This window comes from Phaseolus vulgaris, chromosome 2 (genome assembly GCF_051622355.1).
Source record: "Phaseolus vulgaris cultivar YP4 chromosome 2, ASM5162235v1, whole genome shotgun sequence".
In the NCBI taxonomy this organism is placed as follows: Eukaryota; Viridiplantae; Streptophyta; class Magnoliopsida; order Fabales; family Fabaceae; genus Phaseolus; species Phaseolus vulgaris.
This window is the reverse complement of record NC_143499.1, coordinates 35,189,197-35,201,008: the sequence shown is the minus strand read 5'-3', so window position 1 is coordinate 35,201,008 and position 11,812 is coordinate 35,189,197. Positions and strand designations below refer to the sequence as shown.

The 11,812-nt window shown below is 31.6% G+C and overlaps 1 protein-coding gene across 15 annotated transcripts in view; it reads left to right on the top strand.

Annotated features, from left to right (window-relative positions):
• The first annotated feature begins 3,740 nt into the window (after positions 1 to 3,740).
• The window catches only part of LOC137811650 (sodium/hydrogen exchanger 7), a 42,450-nt gene continuing 34,378 nt past the window's right edge, over positions 3,741 to 11,812 (top strand). For 3 of the 15 annotated variants that reach the window (XM_068613454.2, XM_068613455.2, XM_068613453.2), the window contains exons 1-9: positions 3,766 to 4,174; positions 5,359 to 5,409; positions 5,606 to 5,697; positions 10,395 to 10,472; positions 10,543 to 10,700; positions 10,872 to 10,973; positions 11,049 to 11,166; positions 11,348 to 11,400; positions 11,472 to 11,537. In XM_068613454.2, coding sequence (XP_068469555.1) covers positions 3,940 to 4,174; positions 5,359 to 5,409; positions 5,606 to 5,697; positions 10,395 to 10,472; positions 10,543 to 10,700; positions 10,872 to 10,973; positions 11,049 to 11,166; positions 11,348 to 11,400; positions 11,472 to 11,537 — 953 coding nt within the window. In that variant the 5' untranslated portion in view covers positions 3,766 to 3,939. Of the gene's footprint in view, positions 4,175 to 4,484; positions 5,410 to 5,605; positions 5,698 to 7,444; positions 7,525 to 10,394; positions 10,473 to 10,542; positions 10,701 to 10,871; positions 10,974 to 11,048; positions 11,167 to 11,347; positions 11,406 to 11,471; positions 11,538 to 11,812 lie in introns of those variants that run through there. The other 12 variants (XR_016518670.1, XR_016518669.1, XM_090298677.1 and 9 more) reach the window with 9 other exon arrangements.

The following is an 11,812-nucleotide window of genomic DNA, read 5'->3' as shown; positions in this document are numbered from 1 at the left end:
GTTCAAATAATTTGATATATATGAAGTTTATTCAGAGGTATCTTCTCTCTCAATATTTATAAAAATAATAAATGTTATAATCATTAAATTTTAATAATGTGTGATTGTTTATTTTTTTATAATTATTAGACATTTATGTCAATGTTATTTGGTACTCTATTATAAGATTTCTGTAATTATAATTTCTTCCTTCAAGCTATTAAAAAAAGAAAATGTGTATTTTTTTTCACTACAAGACATTTGCTATTTACATACCGATTATTACATATGGATTCAAATTCGTATGTAAATTGAGCATTACATACGAATTTTATATATGGATTTGAATCCGTACGTAAAGTGACGTTACATATGGATTTTTACATACGGATCTTGATCCGTATGTAAAGTAAGCATTACATATGAATTTTTACATACAAATATGGATTCGTATGTAAAGTACGCATTACATACATAATTTTATATACGAATTTAGATCCGTATGTAAAGTTAGCGTTACATATGGATTTTTACATACGGATCTGGATCCTATGTAAAGTGAGCATTACATACGAATTTTGATTAAATATTATTAATATTTATAATATTAACAATAGTTAATAATATTAAAAATATAAATGATATTAATAATAATAATAAGTATAATAAAAATCATAATATGACAAAAGAATTTGTCTGGTGTAGTGGTTAAAGATTCTTTGGTAATTGAAGGGACTTGGGTTTGAGTCTAATAAAATCTGCAGCATTACATATGGATTTAAGGTCTTACTTACGAATTTGTGTTGTATGTAATAACAATAAAATATGTATTCTTTTTACATTAACTCTTGATAATATCATATTTTATTTATTATGTTTTTTTTTATAAAAAATCATTTAATTAATATGTGAGACAACTTAAAAGTGGATTCATAAGCATAGTTATATAAGAACACTTATGAGACATTAATTCTTTGTATTTTGTAGTAGCTTTGTTTTCAATTATGTTTTGAAGATATTGTAGATTTTATTCTCTTATTCTTCTCCTAATTTTTTTTGCTGATATGATTCAAAGAAGCAAATCGGGCTTTTGCATATTCAGCTCATTCACAGTCGTAAATGTTTCCTTCAAACCATCTATCTTGAGAAATATTAGACCATCTACCTCAAAAGTACATAATTAATAGAAATAACGGTTAAATTAAAAAAAAAACCATTTAGACGAATTTTAATTAAAATAATAAATTTATTCATGATTATAGTCAAAATATATATGATTAAAGCTATTGAGTGTGAATAAAATTATTTTCATGAATCACTTTTAAGTCTTTATTTTTTTCATTTCTCTACCCAAGTTATGTCCAAGTGGGATTGTTATTTTTTATTCCATTCTTATCTATGTAAGTTATTGACTAGGGTGGTTAAGGTGATTCTTGTGATAAAGTTTCACAAAAGGTTGTAAAGGATATTGTAGAGTTTCAAATATTGGTGTGTTAATTCTTCATTCTAGTTTCTTACCTAAGAGTCTTGTAAATCTTTGAATGATAGTGAATTGGTCTAATAATAGTGAATATACAACTGGATGTAACTCTATTGTAAGAGTGAAACAATATATTTTTTTTTATATTTCTCTTTTCTTCCTACCTTTACATATTTAAAATTAGAGCAAACACAAGCATTTTCTAAAGTGGAAGATTACTTAAACATTATTTTAGCACTTCTTTAAACCAAAAAACTTGTTGAATGTTTTATCTTTGATTCAAAGTCAACTTTTCATCCAATTTTGAAAATCTTTCAAAGTTTAATTCCTCCATCTCTTGAACTCAACCTTTGTTTCTAAAAAAAATAGTCTTCTGACTACAACAAGATAAATCAACTATCTCTTCATTGAAACTAATTTGTGAAACATTAAATGACATGGTTACATAAAGACATTCAACATATGGTTACTTCCAAAAGTTTCATATGTATTTATATGTATTTTCACATAAGAAAATTGAGAAACACATATTTAAAGGAAATATTGTCTAAAGATGAAAAACTAGTTTTTCTTCGAGATTTTAGTGAGTATAATCTTCTCAATCCATCTATCTAATATATTTTGATTTATAACAACTTTTGTTCTATTTTGGAGAGTATAAAAGCATCTAGAAATTACTTTTAAAGAATACTTAAAAAATAACTAGTGAAAAATGTCTAGAGAATCTACTGTTTTTGTTTATTTGCTTTATTAAGAATATTTGTTCGTGTGATCAAGAAATAGTGAAACTTGGAAATTTTCAAAAATTAAACTCAGACAAAACAATATAAAGTCTTTGCGTTCTTATGTCTTTATATCCTTAAAAGATTTTATATTCTTGCAAAATCCTTTTAAAATGAAAAGAAATCTTTTAAATACAATTTTTTAAAAAACAATTGAATTCTCCCTTGTAATGTTATTTTTGTCTTACAAAAGTAGTTATTAATGTTCAAACACCTCATCCTTATGCTCTCCTTCAAATATTCATAACTTTTACCATAATCAAGAAATCACCAACAACAAATATTACACCATGACAAAAAATAGAGAAAAAAAAGGAAAATAAAAGAAAGAAGATGAAGAACGAGGAATAATAAAAGATGTTGGAGCACTGTAAAAAAATAGAATGAATATAGAAAAGAAACAATGAAAAAGGAAGAGGGAAGAATAAAAGAAAAGGAAGGAGGAGAAAAGAAGGGAGAAGAAGACAAATAGTAAGGTAAAGGAAAGAGGAAAAAAGAAGAAAGAATAAAAAGAAAAAGAAAAAGAGAAAGAAGTGAAGAAGAAGAAAATATGCATACTTTCGTACAAAAATATAGAAAAACTAACAGTGACAACTGAATCATACTTTCGAAGTCTATTTTTCAATTTTAACATTCTTAGGTATCAAACAAAAAGTGCTATACAATATCACGTACTTGAAAAAAAGATATTCAAATATGTGTTAATGTATCAGATAAAAGAAATTATTAAATAGTTTTTTAGAAGAAAATTATGTATTTTCTAGTAATTTAATTCATGTAATGTACGAGTAATGATTATATTTTATTAATATTTTAAGAAAATTTAAAAAATCAAGTATTTATAACAAGATTGTATAGCATAAAATTTAAATAAAAGAATTTAAAGGATAAGGCTTCCAATATATTACTTGCGTACTATTATATATATACATATTTTAAAAGGTCATGTAAATAATATTAAATAAGAATACATTTTTTGACATTAATATTTTTATTTTCATTTTAAATAGGGATAAGTTTAATCTATTTATGCTAACAAAGTTTTAATTTATTGACATTTCCATTATAATTTTTAATTTGAATTTGTATAATTAAAATAAAAACTCACATGGAGATTTGGAGATTAGGAGAATGAGAGAATACCTGTATGAAACTTTATTATTCAAAAAAAGAGAATGAAAATTTGAAAACCTGACTAAAATAAAAATAAACAAGTTTTTAACTTTAAAAAATGAAGGAGAAAAAAGAACATTTCAAGTTCCTAGGAAGAACACAGTTTCTCATTAGTTCCCATGGAGATGCTCTGACCATGAATTTACTGCACATAACTCATCTTCATCGTAAAATCAATCTAATTAATATTAATAAAGTCTACTTTTCCAACTAAGTTTTTTCATCTGAAAATTTGAACATGAGAAGTAACACTTTTCTCTAACTTGATGTTTTTCAGAAGGATTGTTGTACAGTTGTAGTCATTAGTCAACGAAGTATAATCACCGCCACATTGTTTTGTCGTGTAGAACATCATCACTCTTCAGTCAGCAGCTAGATTACACAGACAAAATAAAACAAATATGCAACCTTCTCTCTCTCTCTCTCTTTTGCACGTGTCTCAGTTTGTGATTGATCCAAATTTTTTCCCGAACCTGATAATAGCTGCTTCCCAGTTTTCATCTCTCAACATCACCACTGCTGCAAATGGAGCAAGAACAAGAGCAGCAACCCCTTTCACTTTCCCTTTCCTTTTCCCTTTCTGTTGTCTCTGCTGCTTCTGCTCCTTCCTCTTCAGGGGAACACTCCAGTCCAGCAGATGCAGTGATCTTCTTTGGTCTCAGTTTGGCTCTGGGGATTGCTTGTAGGCACCTCTTGCGTGGGACTAGAGTTCCTTACACCGTTGCCTTGCTCATAATTGGCATTGCACTTGGATCTATAGGTCCTACCCTTCTCTTTTTTATTCTCCTTTTTGTTGTTGATGTTGTTGTTATAGTTTGCTTTCTAGAATGAACCACCCTAATCTTAGACTTCTTTGCCTGGGTTTGGTGTGATGAGGAAGGAAAAAGACAGATTTTTTAGTGTCAAAGGCTTCATCTGGGGGTGTTGACTTTCTATATAAGGACGATAACTGACTGGAGAAAAATTGAGACACACCCTTTGGCCTCCTCCTTTTCCTGTTTTAGTCAAATACTAGATAAAATTTAAACGAGTTGGGTATGATATTGAAACATGTTTTTTTTACTCTTTAGATGCCAATCATATTCTTGTACCAACATCGGGCCGAGATGGTATTATTCACCATGTTTGGGGAAGAAAAAGACAGTATTTGAAAGCAAAGGGAAGTGAATAGGAAATAAACAGTTTATAGTTGAACTTTTACTCTTTGTTGATTCTATATACATCATTTGTTTTATTCTAATTTGATCCTTTTGAGCTTCTTGTTTGAAGCTCCAACGAAGGACTGTACACATTTAAACATATTTCAAAATATCATGATATTGTTGGAAATGAAATTTCAAAATAATAATCATGGGAATTCAATATAGATCAGACAAAATATTTTCATAGAATTCTTTTGCAAATTACTGATTCCTATTCTTTTAACTAGTTATATTCATACATAACCATCTAATCTAAGGTACATACCTTAGAAACGTCACCTAACTCACCAGGGATGATGACATTCTCAAGGAGACTAGAAAATGTTGTCAAATTTTTTTCTTTAGGTTTATATTTTGTAGAAATTATTAAACTTATTCTATATTGATTATCATTTCTTTTTTATAATTTTGCTTCGTTCTTTGCCTCATCAGAGGTTACCTGGGTCTCAGAAAACTTTCCTGTTATTGGAAAATGTTGCATTTCTGAATTTAAATCCTGGGTATGGAAATTAGTCCTAAGACAATGGTCCTTTTCTAGGTTTTCTAGAGAAGGAAAACTATTTTCTGCCAATCTATGTGACAGCTGAAAGATAAGCCTTCTTCACAGTTTAACTTTTTCCCTTTGAACAGGGTTCTTAACTGTTCTTTTCATTTAAATTTACTCCTTTTTGGCATTCTCGTATAAAATACTTTTTTATTTAATGTTAATGACTTGGCTGATTGATGGTGCATTTCTAAACAGAATATGGTACTCATCATCGGCTGGGAAAGATTGGAGATGGAATTCGTCTTTGTAAGTTTGTTCTGTTTTTGTTCTAGTTACTTTGAAACTTATGTTCTTACCAATAAAAAGGAAAAGGCTTTTCAATCTACAGCCTTGGAGCATGTGAATATACTGGGATTTTAGAAAATTTTCAATTTAAGAAGCTTTCATTCTCACTGCTTCTTGTTTAAATATAATTGAAGTGATTGATATTTTTTATATGCAGGGTCAGAGATTGATCCAGACCTTTTGTTAGCTGTTTTTCTTCCTGCTCTCCTTTTTGAGAGCTCATTCTTAATGGAAGTTCACCAAATTAAGGTTTCTTTTCTTGGATTCTTCTGAGTACAATTTAGTGATTTATAAGTGATGGTTTTTGTTAGAAGTAACGGGCTTAGCCCATACTTTTTGTATGTTTCTTATCTATAAATACAGAACACTATGTGTTCATTACACAAAAGAGATTTAATCCTATACCTCTTTTTAGTTTATTTTCATACGGTATCAAGAGCTAGGTAAAATCTTTGACTTTATGGTGAACCTACTGTTCACCAGTCATTTCTTTTTTCTGCCACTGCTTCCATTTGGATCGGTGACACCTCCGTTCAGGCGACCATCATGCTGCAAAGATTATAAATATCGGAGCTCCGACGTGCCCTCACACGCCTCTTCAAGTCGCGTCACTGCCATCACTTTTCGCAATGCGTGGTGGCGCATCTGACCTTTTTTCTGACGACGATTACCAACGTTGAGATTGCCTTGACGTCCTCATTCTGTATCTTCCCTTGTCAACTTGATAAGAGTTTGTTGGAATTTTAAGGGTTTTTTCTCTCTCCTCTTCTACTATGGCCTCTTCTACTGCCACTATGCTTGATCCGTCCATCTATACTAATTATGTCAATGTACATCTATCCATTGACAAATTGGATGGAACTAATTATGATAGTTAGGCAACAAGCATTAAACTATGGCTAAAGAGTCAGGGTTATATTGATCATCTTACCTAGAGTGTGGCCACTATAACTAAAAGTGAGGTTTTCTGTTGGTTGAAAATTGATGCACGATTATGCTTTGTTCTCAAGTCTACTATTCACTAATCTTTAAAACAAATATTTTATGCTTATGAGACATGTTTAGAAGTTTGGAAACATGCCAAATTATTGTACAACAATGATACTCAACATCTTTACGGTGTTTGTCAAAATCTCCTTAGTATTATTGCCGCAGACGTCTTGATGGTACAATGGCTGAATATTTGGGTAAAATTCATGCTTTTCTTCACAACTTCAATGAGCTCTTGCTTTCTGTCTCCGCTCCTTCTCAAGATCTTGAGCAAAGGTAAAAGTTCTTCATGTTATTGTCTTTACATGGACTTCCTAATGTTTATTCACAAGTTTGTGATTAGATTTTGGGATCCCATTTGTGCCTAATTTTACTTCCACTTGTTCCACACAGGTTAACCAACCATTGATATACCTGCTTCCACTGATGACTCTTCTGCTTTGGTATCTTAGTGTGATGATCGCAATCGCCTTTGCAAGTGTAAATATTGTCACAAGCTAAGCCACATAATTGACAGGTGTTATGCCTTACAAGGTCCTCCTCCTCGATCTACTATAGTTGTCCAAACTACTCCTGCGCAACCGTCTACTTTGTGACCTACTTCATTTGATACCTCAAGACAACTTGTTATTTGCAATGAATTTCTCAAATGGTATGAGGATCGTCAGAACTCTAGTTCCACTGCTTTTGATTCAGATACATCTTTTGCTGGCCTTACTTACTCCAATTCTCTTGGCCCTAGGGTTCTAGACTCAGGTGCCACATATCACATTACTGGTAACAAATATTTTTTCTCTTCTTGGTCTAGTTTGTGTTATTTACCATCTATTACCATGACTAATGGTTCTAGGGTCTCATCACATGATGTTGATACTATTCATCTTCTTCCTTTTTTATCTATTGATAATGTTTTTTATGTCCCCGAGTCTCATTTAACTTATTATTCATTAGTCTTCTCACTTGTTTCCTTGATTGTGTTATTTCTCTTACTAAAGATTTTATTTGTTTATAGGACCAAAGTCCAAGACAAATGATTGACACCGGATGTGAGTCTCATGGTCTTTATCACTTATGAATATTTGCATGGTAATGGATTCTCCATCTCTAATTCATGCTTAGATGAGTCATCCTAGTCTTGCCAAGATGCAACAACCTGTTCCAAGTTTGTCCAAGTTATCAAGTTTGTCTTGTGAGTCATGTCAGTTAAGGAAACACAGTTATAGTTCTCTTCCTAGTAATGTCTCACAACGTGCTTTCCTTTTTGCTTTAATTCACTCTAACATTTTGGGACTAAGTCGTGTTCAGTCCAATTTAGGATTTCAGTATCTTGTTACCTTTATTGATGATTATTCAAGATGTACTTGGTTATTTTTTAATAAAAAATCGTTCTAATTTCTTAAACAATCGCATGCCATCTTCGAATTTAGATAACAAAATTCCTCAACCTATTTTATTTCCTTATGAGCCTTTCCATCCCTTCTTAAAGTTTTTAGGTCCACATGCTTTGTTCGTAATTTTAGTCCTGGTCTTGATAAATTATCTACAAGGTCACACAAATGTGTCTTTTTAGGATTCACTAGATTACAAAAAAGAATATAAATGTTTCTCTCCTTCTTTTAACTGTTATTTTATTTCATTAGATGTCACCTTCAGTGAGTCTTCCCTTTACTTTAAGTCTCCTCTTGTGTCTCCATTTGATCAAGTTAATATCCCAATTGTATGTGATCTTATTATTGTGTTTAGTGCTCCTAAAGATGCCCCATCTCCACCAATTCTTCAGGTGTACAATTGTCGATAGACTTTCTATTGTCTAGCGCCTGACTCTCTCCTAGTGCCAAGTCTTCCATCCCCTACGACTCTGATAATTGAACTTGATCTTCTTATTTCTATTCGTAAAGATATATGCTATATCCGTAATCTCTCTCCTTATTATACTGCTTTGAGTTACATAGATTTTGTCAACCATTTTATACCTACCTTTCGTCTATTTCTTTTGTGTCCATTCCAAAAATTCTATAGGTGATGATTCCTTAGCCTATCCTAATTGGCGTTAGGTCATACTTGATAAAGTGTTCTTTAGAATAGTGGAACCTGGAAACTCATTCCTTTACCCTCTGGAAAACTTGTTGTTGGTTGTAGGTGAATTTTTGCTATCAAAGTTGGTGTTGATGGTACTATTGCTCCTCTCAAAGCTCACCTTGTGGCTAAAGATTATACACAAAGTTTTTGGTTTGGACTATGGTGATACTTTTTCTTCATTGGCAAAAATAACTTTTGTTTGCTTATTCATAGCTATGACTGCTCTTCAACGATGACATCTTTATCAATTGGATGTCAAAAATGTTCTTCTTAATGGGGATTTGTAGGAAGAAAATTATATGGAGCAACCTTCAGGGTTTTAATGTTTAGGGGGAGTCTTTCGAATTGGTATGTTGCGCAAGTATTTATTTGGCCTCAAGCAGTCTCTTAGAACCTAGTTTGGAAAATTTAACAATGTTCAACAATTTGGTATGACTTGCAGTGAGGCAAATCATTCAGTTTTTTACTCAGTCGAGTGTTGCGTGTATCTATGTAGTACTATGTGTTGATGACATTGTTCTTACAGGTAAAGCAACATCTTGTGTCACCACTTTCAGACCAAAGATCTTGGTAAACTCAGATATTTGTTGGGAATTGAGGTAGCACAATTCAATAATGGTATTGTTATCTCTCAAAGAAAGTACACATTGAATTTTTTGGAGGAAATTGGGTTAATGAAATTCAAAATCTATTGACACACCCATGGATCCTAATGCCAAACTCCTACCTAATTAGGAAAGCCTCTCTCAGATCCTGAGAAATACAAAAGATTCGTTGGAAAATTGAACTATGTTATTGTTACTCGTCCTGATATTTCCTTTGCAGTCAGTGTGATAAGTCAATTTCTTAATTTCCCATGTATAGATCATTGGAATGCAGTCATTCATATATTGAAGTACATTAAAGGATCTCCTGAAAAATGTTTGCTATACTGTCACAATAACCATACTAAAGTTATCTGTTATTTAGATGCTGATTGGGCAATATCTCTTTCTGATAGAGGATCCATTTCCGAATATTGTGTCTTCATTGGTGATAACTTGATCTCTTGGGAGAGCAAGAAGCAAAAATGTTGTGGCAAGATCTAGTCCAGAAGTAGAATAGAGTTATGGCCTTGGGTACTTGTGAGCTTATTTGGTTTAAATAGCTACTTAAAGAATTGCAATTTGGAGAGGTCACTTAAATGACACTTATACGTGACAGTCAGATTGCTCTTACTATTAAGATCAATTCTCAATATATTGAGATTGTTTGCTATTTTATTCGAGAAAAGATTGTATCTGGAGACATTAAGACTGATGTTTGTTAATTCGAATGATCAATTAGAAGATATTTTCACTAAATCTTTACGGGAACGTAAAATTGATTATATTTGTAACAAACTTGGTACATACGATTTACTTGCACTTGCTTGAGGGTGAGTGTTAGATGTAACGGGCTTAGTCCATACGTTTTGTATTTTTCTTATAAATACATAATCCTATATGTTTATTACATACAAGGGATTAATCCTATACCTCTTTTTATTTTCTTTTTATACTTTCTTTCTGTTATGACATTTCGTATCTTATATATGTAAGAAAACTAAATATTCTAAGAAAAGCTATATAAACTAAAGGAGATGAACTTAAAAACCGAGCTACAAACAAACTAATTCTAATATCAATTATTTTGAAATCTTTAATGTACAAAATGAGGTTAAATAATTGTTTAATACAATTATCAGTAATACCTGATGGACGATGAAGAAATTAAATCCTCGAGGTTACTAAATAGGGAGCAAACTTGATGTTTTTATTATAATAATATAAGTCAACGACTATTATTCATAAAATGCCTGATGTTACAACACAAGATGCACTTTGGACTAAATGCAGAGGTGTCTTGCACAAATGATCTTACTAGCTGGTCCTGGTGTTGCGATTTCAACTGTTTGTCTTGGAGTTGTTATGAAGGTATGTGAGTTGATGTGTTTAGATTTCATTATTTGTCTTATATGATTATAGCTCGTTTGTCGTAATACAGCTTACTTTTCCATACAATTGGAGCTGGAAAACATCACTGTTGCTTGGGGGACTTCTGAGTGCAACTGATCCTGTTGCTGTTGTGGCTTTGTTGAAAGATCTTGGTGCCAGCAAAAAACTAAGCACAATAATTGAAGGGGAATCCTTGATGAATGATGGGTACTTTTAGTACACTTTGCACTTCTTTAACTAACATCTACTCTTCAAATGAATTCATGTATTTTGCCAAATGAGTCTATGTTGTAAGAAGTGGTAGATGATTTTTGAATGAATGTTTTGTTTTTTTTTTGTATTGGTATTTGTCAAAGCTGAATCTTTGTTCTTGTCCAGGACGGCTATTGTGGTTTATACTCTTTTCTATCGGATGGTTCTTGGAGAGACCTTCAATTGGGTTGCTATAATCAAATTTCTAGCACAAGTTTCACTTGGAGCGTAGGTTTCACCTACTTTTTTGTAGCAATAGTGGTAAAAGATATCTTCACTCATTTGACTGTTTGCTCGGTCCAGTGTAGGAATGGGTCTTGCTTTTGGGATTGCATCTGTTTTGTGGCTAGGGTTTATTTTTAATGATACAGTGATTGAGATTGCTCTAACATTTGCTGTTAGCTACATTGCTTATTTCACTGTAAGTACCATTCAAATTTGAATTCATCTTTTCCTAAATTTAGAGATTATATTTGTATTATTAATACTTACAGAAGTAGAAAGTATTGGTTTTGTAACTCTAATTTCTTGGATGTATTGGTGTTATCTTAAGTTAATTCTATCTTGTGCATGAAGAAATTGATGGTCAAAATCTTTTACAGGCCCAGGAGGGTTCAGGTGTCTCAGGTGTTTTGACGGTGATGTCTTTGGGAATGTAAGGTGACCTTTAGTATGTAATGGGTAATATCCCTTTGTTGAAATCTGATTATTGAAATCGTTCTACAGGTTTTATTCTGCATTTGCAAGAACAGCTTTTAAGGGTGAAAGTCAACAAAGCTTGCATCACTTTTGGTATGCCTTTTACTTTGTGACTAGAAATTAAGTTCATCTATGGGAGAGTTTTTTTCTTCTTCTAATTTTCTGCATACACTTTTTTTGAACCAGAATTTTCTGTGTACACTTGATACAGAAGCAATAAAAATATTATTTGTGAAGTATAACAATTTGCTAAACACTATCATTCAACTTTTGATTTTATGAAGTATGTTAAGCCTTTTGTTCATACAGATGTGTGGGGTCTCCTGATTGTTTGTAATATATCTGGTGCAAAATGATTTGTTAATTTG